Below are 16,391 nucleotides of genomic sequence, written 5' to 3' on the forward strand. Positions count from 1 at the left end.
CACAAGTACCGACATAACGACATGTTTTGGGCAGAGGAGTCCTCAGTTGACTCTTGAAGGCATGGTGATCATATCCAGCCGACTTCGTTTCGAGAAGGATATGATCTTCATCCGAAGTAATCCATTTTAAACGTCTCTAGCGGATTTATTGGCGACCATCTTTAAAAATGGCACATCAAGCAGCTACGGGGAAACCCGCTCGCTTGGCTACGTCATGTACTGAATGTCAGCGTCGAAAGCAGAAGGCAAGCAACACAAGCCAGCCTTAATCCGGTATAATACTTTCACAAGCATAATCCTTCTGACTGCTACACTGTACAGTGTAGTCGTGATTGGCCATGCAACCATTGTCAAGCAAGAAGAGTGGCTCATCTATGCAAATTCCCCCCCAAGAAGACGCTCAAAGTGACCAGATCCATGACTAACAATGCAAGGTCAGCTATAGACAGCACCTTTAGCTTTATACAAGTCCCTAATACCTGCTTCAGTATAGACACACCACAGACAACTTCCGTAGAGTCGAATCCCGAAGTATCAAGTTCTAGTACGATCACGGCAATTACCAACGACAATGCTTTTCGTATGCTCGGATACCTTCGATAGCGAGGTAGGGACGCCTCAGGGTGCTGAGAGATATGTAAGGCTAATGTAATATGGAATTGAGTCGTCCATCTACTGACTGTTGATTTGACAGCAATCTGCAGCAATTTCTCCGGGTCCCTGTAGCACTATTCAGCCGGAGATGGGGAAAGCTATCCGTTTAGTCCCTCCAAAACCATACACAGGTAAACCAACCAACTCACGATAATCCTGCGCAATCACCCATTCATATTCAGACATCCTGGTACAGCACTTTCTCAGTGAGATCAATCCGCATTACTATTGTCTCTACCCGCCTACATTCTCGCACGACTATGCTACATGGTGGTCTGGCAAGGCGGCGGGTCAAGCGTTGACTCCTGAGTTTACTTGTCTGCTCTTACGCATATGCGCCTGCGCAACCTTATGTCTGGACTTTGATGCTCGACAGAAGCTGGAGACGGAGCTCGGGGAGAACGCCCAGAATATGGCTGAACAGTATCATCATACTGCCAAACAGCTTAGCAGCACCATTGCACCCGGTAAAGGCGGGCTGACTCAAGTGCAACAACTGTTCCTCAATGCAGTTTACTACAAAAGTGAAGCACAATTTGTTGAGGCATGGCATGCCCTGGGCGCTGCGATCCACCAAGCACAGGAATTAGGTGAATACAGGTACTCCAAGATTTGTGATGTACAGGCTGACTTTTGAACCTTGAAGGCATGCACAAGAGTTCAGCCAAGGCGATCGTCTCAGAGTTCGAACGCGAAATGAGAAGGCGAATTTGGTGCATATCGTATACTTGGGATTGGTAAGCTCGTGCTGGTTGGTCGTTAATAATTGTGGTACTGATAAAGCTAGGCAAATGTCTCTATTATTATCGCGACCATTCATCATCAACAGCAACTACTGCTCTTTTGAAGTGCCCAACCTACGCCTCGAGAGCCCTGATCCCGAGGAGTTCGGGCTTTCGCCAGTCGCTCACATGACCTTCCAATGTCAACCCGGACAGACTATCTCCAAGATACCCGGTGTGATGGGTGGCATATTGTCCCCCGCACAGGCCATTACCATCCAACGAGAGACTGAGAAGTGATTTCATAACCTCCCCGCGCCATACAGACCAAAAAACCCCGACACTTGCTGGGATCAGTCTCACAAACACGTGGCGGTGCATCGGCATCAGCTACATGCAATCGGGTATATGGTAATGCTTCTGCCTTTGAAGCCATGCCTTACAACGGCTGTCGATCAAGACCAACCCAGCATTGAGAGGAGTCCTCGACCGACTGCTGTCGACTGCGCACTGAAGCTTTTGGAATCATCGCAGCAGATGCTAGCCTTTATGCTACCTGCAAACGCCAAGTTCCACTACGCCCCCTTCTTTATCTTTGACACAGCAGCGTTCCTATGCTCTGCAATTATCCATGATCACAACAGCACTCTCCCCGGCCGAGACAAGATGATCGAAGCGATTTCGACAGCTCTCGAAGCGCTGGAACAGATATCCGAGAACACAAAGACCGGTGCCATCTGCTATGCAGTACTTAACAGGCTTGCGAGTAGTATGAATCTCACTGAAGAGGAGAAGGCGGCCATATTCTCCAGATCGTCGGACGGATCCCTCGAAGGACCCAGTACACCTCCTTCGGCATCTCTAGGATCTACTGCATATCTTGATGCCACCTCTGCTTCCACGGATCTGGATTTGCCGTGGAGCTCTATAGAAGCTGGCATCAACTATTCGTTACCTTTGGGATTGAGTCCCTCGGCAGCAGGGACCGGCGATTTTGCCGAGAGGGACGGTCTTTCCAGCATCGATATGTGCGAATTGGGCCAAATACGGGACTGGGGTAATCTTGACCTGAACCTGCAATGGCCCCCTGCTACCTAGGGTATGGCTTTTGCCTGGTGCACGGTGTCATGTCTTGACTATACTGTCTTGACCGTAGGAGAGGAGATGGAAGGGGCGAGATATGGAATTAGTTGTTCGACATGATGGTTGCAAGGAGTCAAGAGTCTACCGAAAGCTACTCACTTGTTTTGGTAAGGTCATAGAGCATATCTCCTGTTACAATGTGTCAATGTCTTGCCCATCGACAAATCCATGCAGCTAGAGAGTTGCGTGAACAGTTTCCCATGATTGGCTGAGATCAGGACCCGGGCATTGCTTAGTCATTGATAGCTTGCTGAATCAGCCCGAAGCAGGAATTAGGGCAGCACTAGCCCCAGTGCGGCTAGCGCGGGAGACGCCCACAAGCGGAGAACGGGAATTTCTCTGCGGCCGACGGGGCGAAGTACTCGAGTTTTTTCCCTTTGCTTGTCGACCAACATTCAGCGCAGAGCCACACCATAGGAATTTGAAAGAGTTCTTTTGGAAGACTGTCCAGCAAGATGTCCAAGATCACAGTCGGTATGTGAATTTCTCTGCCTCCACGAGCCGCCTCGATCAACGATGACGAGTGCACAAGCCAAAACGTGTAACAAACCGCTGACCTGCGAATCTTTTTGTCCATCACAGCCGGAGTGCGCCAGAATGTTGAGCAGCTGCTCAACTACTCTCAGAATGAGAAGAAGAGAAACTTCCTCGAGACCGTCGAGCTTCAGATCGGTCTGAAGAACTACGACCCCCAGCGTGACAAGCGTTTCTCCGGCACCATCAAGCTGCCCACCATCCCCCGCCCCAACATGAGCATCTGGTATGTGGCAACCACCGATTGATTTTTCTCGAAGATTGGTGGAATGGAGAGGGTGTTGCGCGACAGATCTGCGCAACACGGCGATGCATAGAGGATGCGGGAACCACCAGAGTCAGAGAACAAGCAGGCTAACGGAACATACAAATCCAGTGTTCTCGGTGACCAGCACGATCTCGACCGTGCCAAGCACTTCGGTGTTGACGCCATGTCCGCTGATGACCTTAAGAAGCTGAACAAGAACAAGAAGCTCATCAAGAAGCTTGCTCGCAAGTACGATGCCTTCGTCGCTTCCGACTCCCTCATCAAGCAGATCCCCCGTCTCTTGGGTCCTGGTCTTTCCAAGGGTATGTTCCTCCCACCACCCTATTTCATGACGGTGACATGCAAATTAACGCCCACCACAGCCGGAAAGTTCCCTACCCCCGTCTCCCACGCTGAGGACTTGGCTGGCAAGATCAACGAGATCAAGGCCACCATCAAGTTCCAGCTGAAGAAGGTTCTCTGCTTGGGTGTTGCCGTCGGCAACGTTGGCATGACCGAGGATGAGCTCGTCGCCAACACCATGTTGGCCATCAACTACCTCGTCTCCCTGCTCAAGAAGGGCTGGCAGAACGTTGGTAGCCTTGTCCTCAAGGCTACCATGTCTCCTCCCAAGCGTCTCTACTAAGGGACTCTTACGCTTTGTTGCGCTGGAGGTCTAGAGGGATCATCAGGTTTGGGTTTGTATAGGCCTTAGTTGACTCTACGGGAAATGTGACCCACGACTTTATGTCCCTCAATTGCGCTCTTTATGTGCTGAATCATGTAGAATCGTAGTACATGCTGTAGACGCTCACCCGGTAACTGGATGAGGTGTGTAGAATTCGTCGATGTAATATGTTAATGTATAAATGGTACTGTACATGGAAATTCGGCTCAGGTGGTGCAGATCATCAACTTATTGCATACCCTCCATCAGATCCGTCCGGTCCAAGATCATCCCCCTCATCCCGATGAACTCGCGCAGACTTTCCCACTCCTCTCCCTCCTCTTCACCTCTCAAGTAAACGTCCTTGAAACCCCAGGCAAGCGCAACCTTGTCGAACGCCGCCCGCTCCTCCTCGCGGAGCCAGCGGTGCCGCAGTGGGACTCCCGGTTGCCAGGTCACCCGCTCCATCTGATCATTCGCGGTGGTGATCGCCAGCAACCCGACAGAGGTGACACCGCCCATGTACGCCAGCCCCGCCGCGAAGGCGATGCCCGTCGCCGTGCTGGGGTCCATCGTGTTCTGCAGGCTCCCAGCCCATGTCGCGAGGATGTAGCAGGCCACCGGCGCGGCACTCAGCCCACCCACGGGCAGAGCGGCCTTCTTGTAGGCCTTGGCCCGGCGGAACGCCGCGGTGGAGAATGTGGTGTCAATGATCGCCAGGACGAGGGAGAGGTTCCGCTGCGCGATGGCGACGTCCAGCGCTGAGTTGGCCAGCTCCAGAGGGATGGCGCTGTTGATGCTGTTGGGGTTTGCCTTGCTGAATCGCACGGGCGAACTCTTCTCTTCCGGGATCGGCTTGTTGGCGTACAAGTGGAAGATCTCCGGGAAGTGGTGGGGCTGCTGGAGCAGGACGTGGATTTTGGTGTAGGAGGCGAGGGCTTCCGGGGAGATGAAGACCTTCTCGTCGGTCAGCAGGCCGTGGACCGCCTGGCACAGCTGCTTGGATAGCTGCTTTCGGCTTTGCTTGGGTCGTGGTTGCGGTGTCTCCGCGGCCGTGGCCGGTTCGTCGAGGTCCAAGAGGGACGAGAACTCATCCGGCTCCTGCTTTGGTTGGGATTTCGTGGGTTGTGCGATTGTCTCTGCGATCTTCTCGCTGCGCTGTAGCAGTTGCTGGACGGCATCATTGGCGGGCACGGCGTCTGCCCTGCAGAGGTGGGTGCATTCTTCGGCAATTTGGGCAATGACTTCATCCAATTGCAGTCTTGTGGGTTGTTCTGCTTGGCTCGAGTTGAACCGTTTCGAGATTTGGTTCGCATGAGTCCACGAGTATTGTCTTGACTGGAATCGCTCGCGATGCACGCTTGGAAGTGCCGGGCTGGTGTTTGAGGCATAGGTCCGCGAAAGTAGCGGGCGAGGTACGGGACTAGGAGACCCTGTTTGACGACAGAAGTGACAGACCAGAGATTGGGTCTTGGATTTCTGGGCCCTCAAGGCCATTCTGTTCGTGGTAATCATGTTTGCTATCCACAATACCTCTTCGGACGTTCGAAACGGTAACGGGGGGCTTGAACAGAAAAGAAGGAAATGCGACGGATATGCGATGAGGCGGCGAGCGGTACTGCCGCATTTACTACGCGGGCGGTGGTACTGTACCTGGCGGCTTGTCTCGCCGTACTACCTGCTGTACAGCCCCCCCCCTCCAACTCCGTCACTTCCCTTACACCTTCGCCTTGTTCCCATCGTCTCCTCAAACAGGCATCCACTTTCTTTCCTTTGTCTCTATATCTCTAGTCGCAGCAGTTCTCAGATGGTATTTCTTACATCTACCGTCTGGTCCCTTTGAGATCACTACCCGCATCAACCGCAATCTTCCTATTATCAGCGTCATCCCCTCCTTGACATACAGTCAACATGCCTCCCCCTCCGCCTCCTCCGCCGCCCCCCCCCGGAGGGATGGGAGGCCCTCCTCCCCCACCCCCCCCAGGAAACCTACCAAATAGACCCTCGGGCACAGAAGCGAAGGGCCGGGTATGTGCTTGCAGCTCTTGTTTCAGACCCCATCCATTGGCTAAAATCTCTCACAGGGCGCTCTCCTTTCCGATATCCACAAAGGTGCAAGACTGAAGAAGGCCGTCACCAATGATAGATCAGCTCCTCAACTTGCCGGTGGAGGAGTAAAATCTTCAAGTCCTTCAGTGCCCGGTGCACCACCCATTCCAGGCATGGCGAAGCCTCCGGCTGGACTTGCACCTCCAGTCCCCACGGCACAGGCCGCCAATCGGCTACGGAGCAACAGCGATACAGGGTCAAGGGCGGATGCAGCGGCAGCAGCTCCAGCAGCTCCTCAGCTAGCTGGACTTTTTGCAGGGGGAATGCCTAAGCTACGCAGTCGAGGGGGTGTTGATACCGGCGCTACTCGAGAATCCCCATACATGTCTGACTCGGAAAACTCCAGGGGAGCTCCCCCGCCGCCCGTTGCGTCGGCTCCAAGACCACCAGGAGCTCGCCCTCCTCGACCTCCACTTGCAACAGATTCCCCACCGGCTCCTCCAGTCAACCCATTGGTCGCGAACCTTCGAAAACCGCCCCCTAGGCCCGCATCTCGTCCATCGTCGACCGCGTCAACTGCATCGATCAAGTCCGCCCCTGACGCGCCTCCCCGCGCACCTCCACCGTTGCCTGGTACCGCTAAGCATGCACCTCCTCCGATCACATCACGAAAACCATCGACGACCGCTCCACCCCCGCCTCCGCCTCCGCTTTCTTCAGCTAGTCCAGCTGCGCCGCCTCCCCCACCCCCGCCAGCAGCGTCAGCCCCGCGCCCACCTCCAGCGCCGGCACGGTCAACCCCTCCACCACCTCCTCCTCCACCCGCAAATGGTACTTCGGCTGCTTCCGCAGCTGTACAAGCAGCCAGAAATGCGCTCGCTCACATGCAGCATACTCCTTCTACACCACCTCCACCTCCGCCCGCTGCCTCGGCTCCTTCCGCACCTCCACCGCCGCCGCCGCCGCCGCCTCCTTCATCTGCTCCTCCAACGATGCCTCCTGCAGCAGCACCTCCACGACCAAGCTCATATGAGTCATTGGCCAGTCCACCCCCGGATCGTTCCACTCTCGATCCGAGCGCTTATACCCTCAGCAACGGCGGGCCGTCAGCGGGATCTAGCCCTCGGAGTCCAGGCATGCACGGCGGAATTCGGATTGATGATCATAGGTTCAAATACCAGAGCGAAGGACTGCTGCCCAAACCCCGACCCTTCGTTGGTGGTGCGCGGCGGTATCGGGCTGGGCGAGGGAGCAGTGTGCCATTGGACCTTAGCGCATTGAGCGGCTGAGGGGAGATTCAGTGGTCATAGTTAGATAACATGTATGAATTGAACATTTTTTTTCAAACGCATTAGCTATCCTCGCATCGTTTGGTCCCACTTGCAAGAAGATGTTAAGCAAAAAAGCTGCCAGGCTTTGTAGTTTTCTGTTCATGCATCCGTCTCTGCAATTGACAGGCAATAGCGTCGCCTTGCTTCGACTAGCATTTAGGTTGTCGGATAGAGTCTAGAACAAATAACAAATATACTCTAGATGCAGCAATGCGCCGTCCCAGCTCACAGATGCCGATCACGGTATGACGAGTCAGAATTCGTAGATCTTCGGAATCTGATAAGCAAAGCACGGGACGGCCTCACGTGACACGATGCCATAGCGAACGGAGCAGCAGGTCGGGATCAACAGTCGCTGCCATCTCTCTTTAAACAGATGAACCCTGATTACTCGCCTGACTTTGGACTGACACCGCAATCGACCGTCACCAACACAGCATCCCAGGTTGTTCGAACCCTTACTTCGGCTTTCATTCACTCTAAGGAATATACTGAGGTCATTGCTCGGAACTCAGACGCCCTATCCGCGCGACACGATTACTCTACCTGTTTTTCCGTCGCTATCTGTATCTTGTTGGAGCTCTGAGATACGCGCCGGCCATATCTTCTCTCGAGGACACCAAACTTCACGATCTTGCGCTTCATTGAGATAAGAGAAAACTGTCTGGGAGCTTGAGCAATTGCCCTTCTCTTCCCGTTGCGATCCCGCCAGCTCTCGGGCCAGCCACATCTTCGCCATGTCTTTACAATCATACATCAACAGTAAGTATCTAGCTTTGTCCGTGCGACGGAGAACATCTCTGAGTCGCATGGGATTCCTTTTGCCCATGAGTGTTCCGCCGTTGACCTGGGCATGTGAGATGGCCATCCGAACTGACCAGACTGCTTGCGTACACAGAAAAAATCCTGGTCTTGACCGTCGATGGCCGGACACTGCTGGGCACCCTTCTGTCGACGGATCAGCTGACCAACCTGGTCCTCCTTGATACGATTGAGCGCATCATCCGGACGCCCGATGACCCAGAACCCAGCTCGCAAATCGAACACGGCCTCTATCTGATTCGTGGCGACAATGTGGTATTATGCGGGGAGGTCGACGAGGCTATTGACCGTGACATCGACTGGACCAAGGTCAAGGGCGAGGTGGTTAAGGGCACGAAGAATGCATGAGAGAGGGAGAAGACACCTTGGCCGCTGGACAAAGCTCTTTCTTTTTAAAAACCAAATCGCATTCGACACCAAAAAAAGGAAAAATTTCTTAAAAAAAGGCCCGCGAATGGACAATCTACTGGCTGGATTGTTTTTTTTTTTAATGTTTTCACGGCAAGCAAGAAATGGAGACGCGTTTCGCTTGATTGTGGTGTGAAATTGACGTGGACGAGTTCGGCGTGACGTGGTCACGAACGAAGGCTCCCCCCCCCCGAGTACGTCTGGGGTGGCGATGCCTTCAGCATTGCCATGCGCCGCATCAGCGGCAATGCCATTGCAGAGTAAGCCCCCCCCCCCCCCCCCCTTTTCTTCCTTCCTCCCCTCTTTCGCCCTCTCTTCTTCCTCTTTTCCCCGCTTTTCTATCCAGTTTCTTTCTCATTCTGCGTGGGTGTTGGCGCTCGGGAGGACAATGTGCTAGCCGGTGGTGCCTGAGGTTGTTGCGCTTGTGGCTTTCGTTTCCCGGTACCTGGTACCTTTTGCGCGATGGGGGGGCATTGGGTGGGTCATGCTATGCAATGCATTTGAATCGGCCCGCGTTGAAACTCTGAATGATCCGTTTCGGAGGGGATCTTCTATGATGAGAAGGGAGTGTGACTACGGACTAGACATGCAGGTGCATTGGACGCTCGGGATCTTCAATCCGAAGGAGGGGGCTTGGAATGCAATCTTTGTGGTCGGCCGACTTCTGTGGGATCCTTTGGGGGCTCGGGATTTTCTGAAGCAGAAGGGAGCAGCATCCAAAACTCGGAACGATTCGCATGGGATACTGGGAAGGGGGAGGGGAGGCAGTTTGAGAACTGGACCGTGTCTCCCTTGTCAGCCATGGCCAGGGATTAATGAGATCGATGCCCATCTGATCCTGGATCCTAGATGATATGAGGTCGGGGCCTCTCTTTCCACCCGGAAAGCTTTTCTTTCCAGCCGAGGACATGGGCCACGAGCGGGCGAAAGTGGATTTGACACATAGAGGACCAATTAACATAAGACCATTCGTTTAATTACCTGTACATGACTTGATGAATTCGACAATGTGATTGTTCAAGTAAGAAGCGACTGCGTCTGGACTACTATGGGGTGGTTATTGTTGGGAAAGGAGATCAAGAGGTCCCCCGTGTCTAAGTAAATAAAGGCTGTGCAAAGACACTATGGATATTTATTTGACTGCCTGAAATGAATCCCTCACTTGTCGGGAGACTGTCTTAAAAGGGGGAGGTTAGGTTTTTTGGTTTTTTATTTTTTTTTATTCTTTTGAATTTTGATTTTTCCAGTGATGGATCCCCCTGGCGAAAAGATGGAGGGAGAGAGAAGTTAAAGAAGTGAAGAGTTCCATTTAATGCAAGAGATCTTTTAACCTTATTTCTCTCCTTTTGTCTTTGTCTTTTGTATAGTTCCAAGTACGGGGTACAGTTACACGCCTCCCATTTCCATTCTTACTATTGTATTATTATACACCCACCCACTTTCTTTCCTTCTCTTCATCTATTGCACATAGTTCCAATCCAAATTAATCAACGTGAATCCTTTTAACACACACACACTCTCTCTCTCGCTCGCTCTGCCGCTGGCCCCGCCCTTGCCAAGTGCGGCCCAACACCGGATCGTTTCGTTTCCAATTTCCCCTGACGGGAACTGTTCCATCCGCCGCCGCCTCTTCTTCCTCTCCAACCAACTTCCCCTTCTCACTTTCTCACCTTTACTCAACTCGACTCAACTCAACTCCTCCTCCTTCTCCTACCTACCTTCTACCTACCTCCTCTCCTCCTCCTCCCCTCCCTCCTTCCTCTCACTGCCTTGACTTTATCTCTCTTCTTACTCTTTGGAGATATCCTCTTTGTGTCGCCACTCTCACCTCATCTTCCCCGGATCATCCTGCAACCTCGAAAACCCAACCACCTCCCCGGTCCCCTTTACCGATTAGATCCCCGTATCCACTCGCAATTCCCTTCCTCGGTCGCTGGGCGACCGCCACCTCTGCCTACCCCGGTCCACCGCCGCGATATCTCTCGCCCTTCTGTCTTTCTCCTCGATTGAATCAGGCGCCCTTCATGTTGTTGCGACCGTGCCAGCACTCCTCGGGTTCGACTTGTCTTTACCCGCCATCCAATTGGTCCACTTGAGTACTAGGTTGCAGCAAGCATAATCTCCCGCCCACAGCCTCATTTCGTGACCGACAGCACCGACTCTCCGTCACTCCGACACCTCACCCTCTTCTCGACACCTCCCTCCTTCCTCTCCCCTAGATCGCCCTCACCTTCCTCCGGTCTTAGTTGAACGCTATTCAGTGCTCAGCCCAGAATGTGGTTGTATCGGGGCGCTCAGTCGGCCGTTTTCTACTATGCCACCTGCACACCCTGCGCCGAGTCGTCCTACCGTCGGAATCGAATGAAAGAAGCCGCCCGGTCCAAGCGCGAACAAGAGAAAGTCGATACCATTGTTACCGACCAACCCAAACCCTTCAGACAACCTACCCCCTTCAGTACAAATCCAGCATGGGCCGAGGAGATCGCTCTAGGCCCCGGTCCGCCTGCGCGCAGAGGAGGTCGAACCCATCGTCGAAAGGAATCATGGAATACGGATGCGGTATCGACGGAGTCACTCCATGAGTCAGGTAGTACAACTTCCAGAAAAGACAAACTCAAGAACCCATTGGGCGAACGGTGGAGTCGCATGCGGTATCAACGGGAAGACGAGCCGTTATGGGGTCAAGATCTGGAAGTGAAGGGCTCTTCCGTGGGGTTGTCTGGTGGAGGGCGCCCGGATGAGGGCTCTAACAGCAAATATTATATCGCTCGAGTGCCCCCGGTCAATGATCTGCATCCCCCGATCGTTAGTGGGCCCAAGAGCCGGGCGGAGACGCGGTGGATGTTGCAGCCCCCACCTAGTGCCAGGGTTATGGCCGGCAAGGAGCGCATCGGTGACTCCGCGTCCAAGAATAACAACAAGTCGCCCGATGTGCAAACAGATCAAAAGCAACCGGTTGCGACCGCACCAGCGCAGCCCTCGATCAAAACACAACCGATCGAGAGGAGTGCTTCCCGAGCTAGAACGTCAGTGATGGCACCCGATGGATGGTACGATCCGAGAGCCGACGGGTTGGAGGAAGATGGTGACGACGAGTCACCTCAGCATGGACGTGACGAGGCTCGCTGGGTCATCACGCCCTCGCTACACTCTCGCTTCGAATCGTGCTCATCGCTTTCGTCCGATGCGGACTCGGAGGCCGAGTCCCCACGAGTGTCTTTGCAATCGCCGCAAACGCCGACCTCGCGGCCCGGTTCCAAGGCGACTCAAGATAGCGGTAAACACTTCCCAACGATCGCCAAGACCATGTCCACTTTGCACCCGCAGCACCATGAGAGCAATAACAAAGTTGAGATGCTGCATCTGGAAATCAACGACTCGCCTGACGATATCGCCTTAGGCCAGCTTGAGCGCCTACGGCCTTGGCGTTGGAGTATGGACATTTGATTTCTCCTCTGTCTCCAATGCAAGCCGATTTGGGCAATAGTCCACGAATCATTCAACCCATCACTTTGTCCTTTGTCATGGAAGCCTGTTTTGCGATGTTCGATTTTTTTTTCTCTTCTTTTGGGTAGCAGAATACCCCCTTTCGCTGTTGAGTTTTGTCCTTTGTGTCAGTCATGATTCCTGGCGTTGGCAGCAGCGAAAAAGCGTTTCCACCTTTTCTCGATTTTCTTTCTTAATTCCCCTTGCATGTTCCTTCTGTTTGTCTGTTCCCCTGTGATGCATCATCAGCGAAACCGCAACCGAGTCCCCCTCCGCCGCGCTGTACCCCGCGTTGAACAAAGTTCCAGATTGTGCTTAGTGTCTGGTTGGCTGGGCCAGTAGACATTAGGCAACACATACACATACACATACAGTTCATGGGCACGAAAGTACATAGATGAATCACTCATGTTCATCATCATTGTCCATTGCGACCAACTTGAGCCCCAATCATTTTGTTGAGGATTATCTTTGCACAGAGTATTTATCAGTGTTTTATGCCTCTCCCCACTGTCTTTTTGCCCACTGTCCCCTGACCGCATTCCTTATTTTTGCTTTTTTTTCTTATTGCCCAGTTTGACCATTGACCATTGACCATTGACCATCCATTGTCTCTCCTTTCTGTGATTCGTCCGTCCACTCTCATTTTGTTTTTGTTTTTTTGTATCACATTGTCTTATGACTTTCCCCGCTACCCACCCCTTCTTGTACACTAATTTATCCTAATACATACCTCATCTGAGTTTTCTTTCTTGTAGGATGCCGGTATATATCTAGAAGAGCTTTGAAGTAATAGGGTGTATCCCAATCCCCCACGGCTGAAATCTCATCTAGATCCCTCCTGAGAGGCAAAGTATCATATCCATTGATTCGGCAATTTCCCTCAAATATCCGAATGAGGGTTCTTCCGCCTGACCTGTACTGTACCAATCTACGATGTTCCCGGTAGTTATCATCTGTCGATGTTGTCTCCAGGCCAATCTTCCTTTCGGGTAGTCGTGGTGTGTGCGGTGATGACTTATAGCTTTGCTTATCCTGGAAGCTGTAAGGGCTAGGGGGGGGGAGGCACTATATCTTCGGGAATAATGATAATAATCTACCAACACACATGCATATTTAAATATATATACTGCCACTCGACTTTCTCCCCCCGGGTATAGCGCCAGCGCCAGCAGCATTAGCATCAGCAGCAGCAGCAGCAGCAGCAGCAGTCAAAATAAAGCCTTCCGATCATATGAGATAGTAGCCAGCCACAGTACACTGCAGGGTATGAGGATCCTCCAGCGGCGGATTGCGATTGTGATTGACCCCACAAAGGGACCCCGAGCCGGCTGTTTTGTGTTCCCTTCCCCTCGTTGCGGCGTAGCAGGATTGATTGCACGCGATGCGTTTACATTTACTATGTACTGTACTGTATTGTAGTTGGACTGGACTGGACTGGACTGGACTGGACTCGACTGGATGGCTTCCAAGCTCCGCGTCTAGTATATATCCACTTTGCAGTATAGTGCATGCATGGCCGATGGCTGGCTCGCTACGCCCAGTCGGGCATGGCGCGGGTTATATACTTGGTATAACTAAACGATCGCCAACCTTCTCCCTCGAGGTGCTACTTTACTCAGCCAAAACAGGATCTGAGCCACGGTCTAATCTCCCCAATCTAGAGACGATGCAGAGTGCAACGTCGGGAAAACAAATAGATAATAAAATTGGTGAACATTTTCATCATGCACAGATAGCTAAATCGAGCTGATGAACATTGGATCCGAGTTCTTCCTGTTTTTTTTTTCTGTTATCGAATCTGAGGGTTGGTTTATCTTTGGGGTTGCGAGACCATAGTGGTGGTATTCGAGGGTGAATGAAGTAGGAGAAGCAGAGCTAAAGAGGACAGGGACTGAGTGTTTCTTTTCCAAGAACAATCAAAGACGAAGGTATTGGAAAAGAGAAGGGAAAGCAATTCGTATAAGCTAAGAGTCGTCTCCGAGGCCGGGGAGAGCCCTCGTGTCATACAAGCACGCACGTGAGCCGTATTCGAACGGCAGCGGAGTCGTCGACGTCGTTGGTCTTCGTCGTTCCGTCGTTTAGTAGACTTTCTTCTTCTCGTCCATGCTCAGCTGACCGGGTCCCATGTTGACCAGAAGCAGGAGTCCGCCGCTATTGAGTAAATGGATATGTTAGCCTGTGTGGTGGATAAAAGTCAGAAAAAAAGCGAGGGAGGGGCTCGTACACAATAGACAGGATCTGGAAAAAGTCGTACTTGGCGAAGTCCTTGTGAGGGTGGTGGGGGTGAAGCTAGTCATCATGTCAGTTGCTGGAGATGCAGCATTGGAGGAGAACATACAGTCCAGAAGTTGTTGACCAGCACGTTGAAGACGCTCAACAACACAACCAGAATGATAGCGCTCCACTTGGCCTTGAATCCAACAATGACCATCACACAAGCGACGAAGCCGAACAGGCTGACCAGAACGCGCCACATGCTCCACTGGCCTGAGAAAACGAACCCGATGAAGAGGAAGATGAGCAGGACGCGACCGGCGAACTGGACGTACATCTTGCGGTCCTTCTCATCCAGCTGGGGCAGACCGGCAGGGACAAACTTCTTGCGCACCCACGAGTCGGAAAGCACCATGAGCAAACCACCGATCACACTCAGGTTGCGAAGGAAAAAGTTGAGGTCGAAAATCAATCCGTATCCGAGACCCTGGGTGACAACGACGGCCAACAAACCCGCGACCGCAAACTCAGTGTGCTTGCGGGCGATGACCAAAACCGAGCAAACCGACATGGCGATCATGTTGACGAGGAGGAAAGTATGCGTAATTCCCCATGGTACTAGTGCGGAGAGAGACGGGTTAGTGACGTTCTTGCGTTTCACAGTCTCCATCCGTGGTGCTACCCCATAGCCGGCAGGAGAGGGACGAAGCCGAGGTGTGAGCTTACTTTTCCGGTAATCACGCAGGTACAGCAGCTGGTCGTTCCATTGCGTGATCATACGCAGGCTGTCTTCGAGGAAGGTGACCACGATCAAAAACCGACCAATGGCTGGAAGATATCTGGAGAGCAAGAAGCCACGGTGTCAGCGAGATACGTCTTCTCTGGATGCGCGGATCGGTCGGAGGCTCCTTTCGCTGCCACAGGTGCGAGCACACAAGGCATTGGAGCAGTAGAAACCAACGGAGGATCACATACGGCTTAACAGGATCGGCCATTGTGTCGAGCCAATCCTCAATCTTGCTGGTCTGCTCCCGGATAGCATCCAAAGGACTGGGGTCGCTCGTTGCCTCTGCTCGGCCAGGACCGCCAAAGGGGTTCTGGTGGCCGAGGTTGTAACCGGCAGTGCCGCGAATTTGCGCCATGGCGAAGAATATGGGATAGATGGAAGTGGTGAGGAGAAGAGTAGAGGAAGGGAAGGAGGAAGAAAGATGAGGTAGTTAAGTTGAACCCCTCGGAAGGTTGTAATGGGGGGTGGAAAAACAAACAAGGGAACCCGGGGGAAGGGATTCGGGAGTAGCTCCAGGCGCACTAGGCGGGAAGAATAGAGGTAGATGAAGTGTAGTGGGAAAGGAAGGAAAAGGAAGAGGAAGAAGAGAAGAAAGAAAGGAGATGAGGAAGAGGAGAAGAAGAGGCGGAAGAAGGTGATGGATCGAATAGCAATCAATAATAATTGGGGATGGAACGAATGAATAGTGGCTGCAGCAAAGCACAGTCGGAAGTCAAAGTTGGGTCTCTTTCTTCTTTCTTGCTATTGAGACATTGAACGAACAGGACGACGGACTACCAACAACCAACAAGCACAGGGTCAGTACTCCGTAATGGAAATAATAAGGCCACGATGACCGGAACTCATCACTAGTCCCAATGGGGACTAGCGGAGCCGTCGGAGTTGCGGGCGTGACGCCATTCAGATCCTTACGTAAGCCAAATGATCTCCAGTTGACCCCTTCTCTCTATCTTCCTCACTGGCCTACACCTGCCGGGCCCGCATTCTAGAAACCATGTATACCTTTTCATTCCCTGCTGGAATCTCCGGCGGAAGAAAAGGAAAACATTTCGATCACACCCCTTTTTGCCCATTACCATTAATCTTGAGATTGAGACACCCCCCTCCATTAAGGGGAGGCCCTTTCTTCAACTGAACCACTGAACCACTGAACCACTGAACAACCCCCCCCACACACACCAAAAACAGGGACCGCTAATCTTTTAGTTCTGCGGCGGGAGATCCGTCGTCTGAGATTCGAAACACGAAACACGAAACACGACCTAGAACAAAAATAGGTCGAACCAACTGTCTCCACGATCACTATGACCCTTCCGTGGAAGAA

General features: G+C 52.6%; 7 protein-coding genes across 7 annotated transcripts; 5 read left to right on the plus strand and 2 right to left on the minus strand.

Annotated features, from left to right (window-relative positions):
• Positions 1-167: 167 nt before the first annotated feature.
• Positions 168-2,474, plus strand: BO82DRAFT_408285 (uncharacterized protein; the record flags this gene model as incomplete). Its single annotated transcript, XM_025639684.1, has 8 exons — positions 168-245; positions 322-434; positions 489-580; positions 705-785; positions 837-1,244; positions 1,301-1,391; positions 1,442-1,672; positions 1,703-2,474. The coding sequence occupies 8 exons, from the start codon at positions 168-170 to the stop codon at positions 2,472-2,474; spliced, it is 1,866 nt and encodes a 621-aa protein (XP_025497347.1).
• Positions 2,475-2,974: 500 nt separating this feature from the next.
• On the plus strand, positions 2,975-3,946 carry BO82DRAFT_388183 (60S ribosomal protein uL1; the record flags this gene model as incomplete). Its single annotated transcript, XM_025638364.1, has 4 exons — positions 2,975-2,993; positions 3,102-3,279; positions 3,430-3,623; positions 3,684-3,946. The coding sequence occupies 4 exons, from the start codon at positions 2,975-2,977 to the stop codon at positions 3,944-3,946; spliced, it is 654 nt and encodes a 217-aa protein (XP_025497348.1).
• Positions 3,947-4,130: 184 nt separating this feature from the next.
• On the minus strand, positions 4,131-5,528 carry BO82DRAFT_349660 (uncharacterized protein). Its single transcript, XM_025633929.1, has one exon. The coding sequence runs from the start codon at positions 5,462-5,464 to the stop codon at positions 4,217-4,219; it is 1,248 nt and encodes a 415-aa protein (XP_025497349.1). The 5' UTR covers positions 5,465-5,528; the 3' UTR covers positions 4,131-4,216.
• Positions 5,529-5,700: 172 nt separating this feature from the next.
• BO82DRAFT_388185 (putative proline-rich, actin-associated protein Vrp1) lies at positions 5,701-7,369 on the plus strand. Its single transcript, XM_025638365.1, has 2 exons — positions 5,701-5,995; positions 6,052-7,369. The coding sequence occupies exons 1-2, from the start codon at positions 5,879-5,881 to the stop codon at positions 7,303-7,305; spliced, it is 1,371 nt and encodes a 456-aa protein (XP_025497350.1). The 5' UTR covers positions 5,701-5,878; the 3' UTR covers positions 7,306-7,369.
• Positions 7,370-8,020: 651 nt separating this feature from the next.
• BO82DRAFT_427928 (U6 snRNA-associated Sm-like protein LSm8) lies at positions 8,021-8,517 on the plus strand (the record flags this gene model as incomplete). The annotated part of the gene is made up of 2 exons (XM_025640397.1): positions 8,021-8,109; positions 8,246-8,517. The coding sequence occupies exons 1-2, from the start codon at positions 8,085-8,087 to the stop codon at positions 8,515-8,517; spliced, it is 297 nt and encodes a 98-aa protein (XP_025497351.1). The 5' UTR covers positions 8,021-8,084.
• A 2,245-nt stretch (positions 8,518-10,762) lies between these two features.
• On the plus strand, positions 10,763-12,140 carry BO82DRAFT_4029 (uncharacterized protein). Its single transcript, XM_025639351.1, has one exon. The coding sequence runs from the start codon at positions 10,852-10,854 to the stop codon at positions 12,022-12,024; it is 1,173 nt and encodes a 390-aa protein (XP_025497352.1). The 5' UTR covers positions 10,763-10,851; the 3' UTR covers positions 12,025-12,140.
• Positions 12,141-13,661: 1,521 nt separating this feature from the next.
• Positions 13,662-15,839, minus strand: BO82DRAFT_349664 (protein ERV29). Its single transcript, XM_025633930.1, has 5 exons — positions 15,256-15,839; positions 15,007-15,119; positions 14,405-14,898; positions 14,291-14,355; positions 13,662-14,217 (listed from the first exon to the last, which is right to left on the minus strand). Exons 1-5 carry the CDS (start codon positions 15,420-15,422, stop codon positions 14,145-14,147), a joined length of 912 nt encoding a protein of 303 aa, XP_025497353.1. The 5' UTR covers positions 15,423-15,839; the 3' UTR covers positions 13,662-14,144.
• Positions 15,840-16,391: the final 552 nt, after the last annotated feature.

Source organism: Aspergillus uvarum (assembly GCF_003184745.1).
Source record: "Aspergillus uvarum CBS 121591 unplaced genomic scaffold BO82scaffold_1, whole genome shotgun sequence".
NCBI classification, from domain to species: Eukaryota; Fungi; Ascomycota; class Eurotiomycetes; order Eurotiales; family Aspergillaceae; genus Aspergillus; species Aspergillus uvarum.

What these genes read in the sequence shown, in the direction of transcription:
- BO82DRAFT_349660 (XM_025633929.1), bottom strand. Translation starts at nt 5,464, where the DNA reads ATGGCCTTGAGGGCCCAGAAATCCAAGACCCAATCTCTGGTCTGTCAC.
- BO82DRAFT_388185 (XM_025638365.1), top strand. Translation starts at nt 5,879, where the DNA reads ATGCCTCCCCCTCCGCCTCCTCCGCCGCCCCCCCCCGGAGGGATGGGA. An exon ending in GCACAGAAGCGAAGGGCCGG is followed by an intron (nt 5,996 to 6,051) that starts GTATGTGCTTGC and finishes AATCTCTCACAG; the next exon opens with GGCGCTCTCCTTTCCGATAT.
- BO82DRAFT_4029 (XM_025639351.1), top strand. Translation starts at nt 10,852, where the DNA reads ATGTGGTTGTATCGGGGCGCTCAGTCGGCCGTTTTCTACTATGCCACC.
- BO82DRAFT_349664 (XM_025633930.1), bottom strand. Translation starts at nt 15,422, where the DNA reads ATGGCGCAAATTCGCGGCACTGCCGGTTACAACCTCGGCCACCAGAAC. An exon ending in CCTGCGTGATTACCGGAAAA is followed by an intron (nt 14,899 to 15,006) that starts GTAAGCTCACAC and finishes TCTCCGCACTAG; the next exon opens with TACCATGGGGAATTACGCAT. An exon ending in TTCCAGATCCTGTCTATTGT is followed by an intron (nt 14,218 to 14,290) that starts GTACGAGCCCCT and finishes TTTACTCAATAG; the next exon opens with CGGCGGACTCCTGCTTCTGG.